This window comes from Parasteatoda tepidariorum, chromosome 10 (assembly GCF_043381705.1).
Source record: "Parasteatoda tepidariorum isolate YZ-2023 chromosome 10, CAS_Ptep_4.0, whole genome shotgun sequence".
Classification (NCBI taxonomy): Eukaryota; Metazoa; Arthropoda; class Arachnida; order Araneae; family Theridiidae; genus Parasteatoda; species Parasteatoda tepidariorum.
Window position 1 is genome coordinate 11,996,863 of NC_092213.1, and position 9,348 is coordinate 12,006,210.

The following is a 9,348-nucleotide window of genomic DNA, read 5'->3' on the forward strand; positions in this document are numbered from 1 at the left end:
TGTTATATATATATATATATATATATATATATATATATGAATAAAAATAAGTTTTTAGTACTGTTATTGAAAGAAAAAACAATTTCAGTTAAATCTAACAAAATTATATAATGTTAAATAATGTTTTTACCGTTATATATATATATATGTATACAAATTAAATGTATTGTTTTGAAAAAATAGTTTGTTTGTTACTATGAAATTCTTTAAACAAAAATCGAAAGCTATAATGCAGTGTTTTCCAAAGGGTCGTACGCGTACCCCCAGTGGTACGGGAACAGTTTAGCGGGGGTACGCGTTCTTATGCGAAATATCTTTCAACAAACGAAAATTTCATAAATTTTTATTTAAAAACAAAGCTAGCCATGAAAATTTACGATTACGTGTTTTTCTATTGCCGATTTTTTTCAGAGTTAACAATTAATAACTAAAATATGTTAATAAAAATAAACATATTTTTTTAAAAATACATTCATTTTTTTTTATTAGTGGTGCACAGCGTTACGAAAAATTTAGAAAGGGTACACAAAAGTCATAAGTTTGGAAAACGCTGCTATAATGTAAACATAAAACAATGACCATGTAATTTTTTAAAAGTAGAATTTCGAAGAAGAATTCTCGTGAGCAAACATTGAAATAAAAAGTGCTTATATCTAAATGATGGCTATCTTCCATCGCCATGCTAGCCTTTTTTTCATTTTTTTTTTCAACATCCAACTGAGATTTGAAAGAAAATCTTCTATCTTTCAGATTATCAGTCTGAGTTTATATCACTGGCACGGGCAAAAAGTCACTTCATTTCTGTTAAAGGAAGAAATAAATTCGCACTTTCTCAATAAACCCCCTACCTTATGTGACATTCTTTTTACAAACATTGTAACAAAAAAATCAATATGGTTCCACAATCATAAATCTGAAGATCTAATCTAGAATAAAAAAAAAGAATATATCCCCCCCCCTCCCTCTATCTCTTTTATCTCTAAGACTTCCTTATCTATCTTAGAGCATCTTCTTGTTTCTACTTTTACAAATTTATGATCCTCTTTTTTTCTTCCCTTTTCCTCTTCATTCTCTCTATTTGGCGAGAATTTTGCACTTGTCTTTGTCCCCTTATATTCACACAAGTTTAGTGACTTCGTGTTTCTTCTGTAACAAAGCCAACTATGGCAAAAGATCATCAAACGAAGATGACGACAAAGAGAATATTTTTTGGACTTTTTTTCTGATAAAACGAAAAGAATTGATGACCCCTTTCAAGAAAAAGTAAAAAACTAGTCTGACGAAAAAAAAAATTTTTTTTTTTAAAGTTCGTTCAACTCTAAACAATTTATCAACAACCCAGTACTGGGTTTGAACAATACAATATGTTGTTTTAATGTATTTTACAGTACTTCAAGGATAATTTAATACTATTGGCGTTATTTTAATTTTATTTGTAAAATAATTTAAGTACAAAGAAAATTTAAAAAAGTGTAATAGCAAGCTTTAATGCATAATAACTAAATAAAGATGCACAATGGCTAATTTATTATAGATAACCTAGAAGTTCGTTGTCATCATTCTATCGATTATTTCACCCTATTTGGAAATTGAATTTAGTCTTTTAGATTATGTCGGTTGGATGGTGAAACTAAACGCTATCAATGACAAGTTAACCAATTACATTTAGTGTTTTCAAATTTAACAAAAGTCAATGACTTAATTCTGAAGTAATTATTGAACTCTAAAACAATCATGGACCTCCGTTTTCTTCAAATAACACTCATCCGAATTCGATTTTTGGATTCTCGGAAAGGATTTTTTTTTCTATCCTGCAAAATTTCGATTTGGATAATCGTAAAATTTCAAAAGTCGTTTCAGTTCGTTTGGAAATTAAACGATTTAATTCTAAAACCACTTATCCGAATTCGATTACCCGAATAATTTTTTCCCCTCTCCTGTAAAATTTCGAAAGTGGATTAAGCTTGTTTTGAAATCAAACGATTCTTTCTAAAAATTACTGATTCGAATTCGATTACCTGAATCACTAAATTTTTTTTTCTCTCCTGTGAAATGGGGAATTAGAAATAATAAATTTCAAAAGTGGTCGTTTTGAAATCATGATTAATTTCAAATGCCACTTTTCCGAATTCTACTATCGGAATCATGAAATAATGTTTTTTTTTTTCCTCTCCAATAAAATTCGAAAGTGGATTGAGCTCGTTTTAAAATCATACGATTATTTCCAGAAATCCCACATCCGAAATTCGATTCATTGAATTATCGTTAGATTTTTTTATTTTTTTATCCTGTGAAATTTCGAAAGTGGATTGAGCTCGTTTTGAAATCAAACGATTCTTTCTAAAAGTTCCACATCCGAAATTCGATTCCTTGAATCATCATTTATTTTTTTATTTTTCCTCCAGTAAAATGTTTGACATCGAGCGTCTCCTTTCTGGAGGGGAGGAAAAAAAACTATTCTTTGAAACCTAAATGTTAGAATTTCAAATTGCATTACTTTACGAATGGTTTAATTTTCCAGATTATAAACGGAAAAAAAAATCAGCAATGAAGTATGAATGAATGAAAAATTTCCAGACCCTATTATATATACATAAGCCGGAAAACTTCAAACCCACAATAAACAAGCAATACTAAAGATACTACATATATCGGAACTTGATGCATTTTTTTCTTTTTCTTTCAATCTCCATTTCCTGCGCGAGATGTTAAAGAAACAACACTACAAAAATGTTTTCTCTCCACTTGAAGAACTGCATCCCCTGGAGTGTTTGTGGCTCAATTGATATCTGGAATGTATTCTGGAGAACGTAAAAAAAAAAAAAAAATAGGTAGATGGTACTCGTTAACATATAAAAAGATGCAAATGACTCAAGTATATTCCTATTTACAAAGTAGCAAGAACTTAGTTTCCTGTGGCGCAACAGCGTTTTCTAAAAGTATTCACACGTCCTTAACACATAATCAAAGGTAACACGCCTTCCATTTAACCATTCCAGCATTATTTTAAATGACTCATTTGAACTTGGGAAACATTTGTAATCATTTCCTTTTTGTTCGATATCTAATAACATTTATTATTGAGATCGGCTCGCGGTAATTAGTGGCGCTATGTCTATGCACTATTTTAAACTTTATTTAAAATTTTCTACAAAAATTTTTTTTTTTTCTACTGTAAAAAATTTCATAAAATTCCATTGATATTTCTAACCATGTTTTTTAAAATTGAAATAATATTCTGAAGCTATTAAATTTTAGAACAAAATGGCGCATGAAGAGAATAATAAACACTCTCAGATAGTTCCAAGTTTAACTATGATATCGGTACCTTGAGCAATATATTGTAATTTTTATTAGATATTAAAATGAACCTTAAGTACATTATAAAGTAATGAAGGTAGTTTGCAAACAATCGGATTTTCCAGCATACTTGATCCAGGAGTTCTCTTGTCTTTTGGTTTGGGTTCAAAATTACAAGACTACGGAGTTGAACATCAGTAGTTGTAAAACCAAATATAGGGACTGCTGTTCAACGACGGTTATAAAATAAGCTTATGACATATAAATATATATATGAATATCTGTCATTCATATATCCGATCTGTCATTCATATATATATATATATATAAATATATATATGAATGACAGATCGGAGTAATGGAAAAAGAATAATAACTGAACTTTTTTAAAAAAATATTTATTGATGATGAAATTGATTTGCAAGTAAAATTAATCATTTGTTGTTTCTACAACCACTTATCTACCTTTTTACGAAAACACAATAAATAAATAAAATAAAATTTAACAAATGAAAAAGTAAACTTTCTTTACGTAAGTTTTCCTTGGGATTAAAATTTTCTAGTTGCCAAGGTTCCGCATACAAGAAATACGTAGTTTAGGAAGATAAGAAAAACTAAATGTTAAATGAGGAAGTCTTTACAAAAGAGAGAACGAGAAAAACTAACTTAACGAGAAAGTTTTTTTTTTCTTTATCGCTGTAATTCTGTGTTTTTCATTTCACGATCTAGAAACAGTGATAATGATTTAAGTACGAATTACGATTCTCATGATTATGAATTAATGAGTTATTTTAATGATATGTTGTAAAATTATACATTATATTTGAATGATAATTGACGATTATGTTATGTTATTTATTAGTTTATTATGATTTTCATCGTATAAGTAATTTTAAGAGTTTTATTGAAAATTGAGGAAATGTTTCGATATGAGTATTTAAAAGAATTTTTTTTATGGTCTTTGCGAACGATATTTGCGAATCAATTCGTGTTATCCTTAAGCCATTTACGAATCACAAACAGTAATTAATATTTAATTGCAAATCACGATTCGCCTTTAAAACGCTATTGTCTATTGACTCATTAACCAATAAATGCATGAATTTTCATTTGTTATAAATAATGTTTGTATTAATTTAATCATTTGTATTAATTTCTGTATTTCTATTTTTTTATAGCAAATATAAGTTTCAAATCCGTCGTCCATGTTCGACATAGTCATGCCATCAATATAAAGGCACAAAACTCTGAACATTATCTGTGTTTTAACAAAAAAGGCAAACTAATAGTCAGAGTAAGTAAAACATTTTAGTACCTTTGATAGTTATTGTTTTCTAAAACTTGTAAAATGTGCTAAATATTCTATATTTTCAAAATTCTAATTTATTTTTAAAATTATACTACTACTGAGTAAAAAAGCTTTGTACCGGTAAAAATGTCCCTACAGAAATTTCCCAATCGAGGTACCTTTTTTTCTGGGCCTCTTTTTTTTCCAGTGTACTTTCCAAGCATCTTTTAACCGGTACTTTTATTCCGGTATTTTTTTTCTACTGTCTATTGATTTTACTAAACAAAAATGTTTTGAAGTTGTTGTTTAAAAAACCATTATTTTTTTAAAATTAAAATGTGTATAATGTGTAATTTTTTAATTAAAAGTTACAATTATATACTTATATACACAGGCTATTACATTAACTACAAAAATCTTTAATTCTCCTGTATAAACGAAATTTTACCAACAGCAAATGTTTGAACTTGAACCAATCGATCTACTGCATTGGAATATAATTAATCGAAAGTTTTAAGATAAATATTGGGTAGCAATTTGAGGGCCTCTTACCTATTGGGGTCCGGTTGCACGTGCCCGAATGCCATCCCCTAAATCATGTCCCTGACCCTCAATGGATTAATTTTCACCTACCATTCAAGTTAATCTCTCCCATAGTTTCTACAGAATTGGAATCATATTTCAAATAACCGCTATTAATTTGAAAGAAACTGCGAAAACCACATAAAAAAAATATTAATAACTTAGTATCTCATATTATTCAATATGTCAAAATACCTTTGACCCCTCCTGTCATCCGGGTGACTTCTTTATATCCAGAGAGTCAGCTTTGCTTCTGGTATTTAAAAAATATGGCTTCCCCTAGGGCCGAAAAAAAAAATAACTTTTCAATTCCTGTGATATGTTAACTAAGATCCATTGTGTTCCACTCCAGAAGAAACCCAGGAACTCAGCAGGCGATACAATCATTCAAACATCCCTTTGAGCAAACAGGTCCTGGTTACCTGGTGGTGGCTACATTTATTGTGATGTCCGTGGATAAAGGAAACTTGCTTGTTTTTGCAGTTCCCTCTCCCATTTTTAGCAAATAGCAAGACCCTGGATTTTTTTTTTGATTCGCTTTTGAGTTTGTGCCGCCAATTCAACGCCTGTGGTATCTCGACGAGTGGTCTGTTTCATCTCTACTTGGCATGGTATTACGAAAATATCCTTTTCAGAGGAAATTTTTGGATTTAATACCTGGGATTGGTTATGAGATTGCATTTTGATTGAAAAGTAGCGCCATTTTGTGGTTATCATCGGCTGGCTATATCATCTATCATTTTGAAAGAATTCATCTCGCTTCGTAGACATTTTGAAACTTTTTTGTGGGGGGAGGGGGTCTAATATTCTAATATAATGAATTGTTTGGTCTTTTGTTCTAATGTAATGAAATCTTTATAAGGAGAGAATCAAATTTGGATGAAGCAACACTTTCTGATTTTATAATACTTTATCTGTACAACTGTAACAAGCTAAAAAAAATATATGATTTTGATCATAGCTGTCTTTGTGTGTAGCTTAAAAAAGATAATTGTTCTTTATTTTTTATTTATTTTCACTGAGCTATCCTCATGAAGGACCGGGGTTTTATCCCAAGTGGTGGCTTGACACCCATTCGGCTTCAGATCGATAAGTGTAGCAGTGCATCTGGGAAGTGATTGCCACCATCGTGTCATTGGCCACGAAGTTGTGACATAATTCCCTTGGTCTTAAACTGCCAAAATTCCCAATTACATAATGAACTATTCGTCACGAAATTATTTAAATTGTTCTTTATTGCATAAATCAAGTTTCATTTATTTATAAGTCATTAATTTTTATCATTCATTGTTTTCCTGTACTGAATATCATTTTTAAAAAAAATTATTATTAAAAAGAATGTCGATAATTTGATCAATCGAAATCATGCAACCTGAATATGGCGGTTGACTATTCATGCAAACAGTATTCTTCGAACTTCAACCAGGAACTCTTCTCTCCACTAATTGACACACATGAATAGCAGAACAGAACGATTGATGTGCTTATAGAAAATCCTTTTTCACAACTTTATGTGTCCAACTGCAAAACCCACTTTTACACATTCCACTTCCAACTGAATAGCGAACGTCAGTAAGATATATAGCAATCTCTGTGCCAAAAGAAAAATAACTAACTCACACTGACACGACCGCCCCCTTGCTCACTTTTAAAAAACTGGAGGGTCCTCCCGGTTGGAACTGACATCGGTCAGTGTTTGACAACTCACTTACCCAACCCCCCCAATGGAACAGTAAACAAGAACAAGATGGCATGCCAAACTATTAACATATTTTTGTACTTACCTTCAGGGACCCCAGGTATTGCTTTTATAGACTGGTTATTTACCGATGCCCCCTTTTGTGACGGAAAAAGACATTCCTTTTTTCTTTCTTTTTTTTTTGGAATTCATGCTTTTTGTGTTAACTCCCTCAGGATAAAAGTGTTCCATTGGTGGTCTCTGGGTTATAACCATTCTCTTTAAAGGTAAGCAAGTAAATATTGACCTTGCCCCCTTAATAACAGGGGAAGCGACTACTTGAGATTTTGTAATTTGAGTACACTTTTAGAACCATTTTTTTAAGCTAGTTTTTTGCCCATTGAATTCCTAAAGACTTCTCACGATCGAAATTTTCCCTGATAAGCGAAAATATTAATAATTCTTCTACAAATTAATAACTATTAGGAATTATTTTAATACTTCTTTAAAAGGGATGCGAATGTTTTAAAATAAATTTAGTCTAAGCACCTTCCCACGTAGTAGGGAATTTAACGTTATGTCCACCTTTTCGTATTCTAAAATTTTTCTGGAAAAAAAATTATATTTAAAATGGTTTAAATATTTTTCTATTTAATACTTAAATATTGTTCTGATTTAATGGCTTATTGTTCTGTTATAAAACTTTATTTAATACCTAAAATTTTTCTAACAAACCTTTATTTAATATTACCTGATTTAAACTTTCATTCGCTTCAAAAATATAAGAATAGGAAATAACAGTCGACGTGTTTCAAGAGCTTCAAAAATAGGCGCACATTTTCTAGTTTTGCCAGACGTAACTAATCTATTAATTCGAGTTCGTAGGCAACTTAACGTTTTTTCATTTACATTGATATTTCCTGTTCATATAATTTTGAAGTAATGAAGTTTTAAATCAGGTAATATCTAACCGCTGAAGTTTCTTAGGATTATCTATTTAATTTGTTTAATCTCTATTTAATACTTAAAATTGTTCTGATAAAAACTGTTTAATATCTTAGAGTGTTCTGATAAACCTCTATTTAATACTTAAAATTCTTTTGTGTAATTACTCTTTTATTGAAAAGAAGAAAATTTTTACTAGGTCGTCCATTTTTTTTCTTTTGCGTAAGAATCTTCGTGGATTTTATTTTTTAATAATTTTTGTTCGTTGTACATAAAGTTAACTAGCAATTCTATTGTTCCAAGCTTAATAATTTAGAATTATCAATGTTGAACCGTTAACCATTTATTTATTTCTTACTTATTCCGAATTAATTTCGTTTTGCATTTTTTTTCTTCTTTTGTACTTCTGTTTGTTCTCTTTGTTTCGTTGCAGTGTAATCAAATCAAACCGTGCTGTTAAAACTACAGAAAAATAAATAAATAAATAAAAATTAAACGCTTCTAACATAGCACCAGAAGTTTATTACGGGTATAATTTGCTTCTAAAAAATGAAAGAAGAAACTCTAAGTTTTGAGAAGAAACCCTGAGGACCTCAATCTGAGAAACTCTCATTTGCAATGCAGCCATTTATTGAATAACAAACCTAAATTAGCTCCAGTAGTTAGTGGTCCCTCCTCCTTGTTCTCGCCTAATTGGCAGGAATCGAAAATCAGACGCCACAATAATAGACAAATTGCAGGACTCTATCGACCACCCAGACTCTAATATAGACATCACTAAAATGTAGAGATCTTTCCTTTTTCTATATTTGTCTTTTTATGCTTCATTTTATTTACTTTTCTTTCACATTACATCTCAATTCAAAGCAATTTACTCTTCAACTCCTCTCGAAAATGATTGACAGTGCTGCCATCTTTCAACAATAGAGGTATTTATTAGCACTGCTGATCTTCCAAATTATGAGGGAATCGGGGGTTTTTTAGTTCCTTGTTTTGGAAAAACTTCATTCCTACGGATTATTGAAATCATTACATATGAGCCTTGTACGAATGCAATGTGGGTAGAATTCAATCTCCTTAATAATTTCTTGATTCTTTTTTCCTGTCTTTAATAATGTCTTAATTTAAGAAGAAAAAAAAATGAAATCGTTGGCATGTTTTTGATGTGACAGAAGATTTTTATGCTAACGGTGTTTTATGTTTCTCAGCGATTTACAACAGTGTGTACTTGGTTTTATTGATGTGTAGAGATAAATTGTGCTGATAGACTACATGATCAATCTGAGCAACATGATCCCAATAGTTTAGTCAGGAGAACGGTCCAAAGCTTGATGTTAATTTTACAATATCTCGAGAAGTTTTTAACCGAATTGAAAAATTTTTACACTCTCAATTATAAAATTCGTTTTTCTAAAGTTCATCTATTGCATCTGGCGTACATTATTCGTTCATTCGCTTTTTATTATTTTATTTAATAATAGTCGAAACAATTTTGAATTTTCAGGTATACGATTTTTAAATCGATGTAAAGAATGTAATTTTATATATATATATA

The 9,348-nt window shown here is 30.2% G+C and overlaps 1 protein-coding gene across 1 annotated transcript in view; it reads left to right on the plus strand.

Moving 5' to 3' along the window:
- The window catches only part of LOC107453597 (fibroblast growth factor 8), an 89,092-nt gene that overhangs the window by 73,320 nt on the left and 6,424 nt on the right, over positions 1-9,348 (plus strand). Inside the window, exon 4 of the mRNA XM_016070474.3 lies at positions 4,479-4,594. Within this exon, the coding sequence (XP_015925960.1) occupies positions 4,479-4,594 (116 nt within the window). The remainder of the gene's footprint in view (positions 1-4,478; positions 4,595-9,348) is intronic.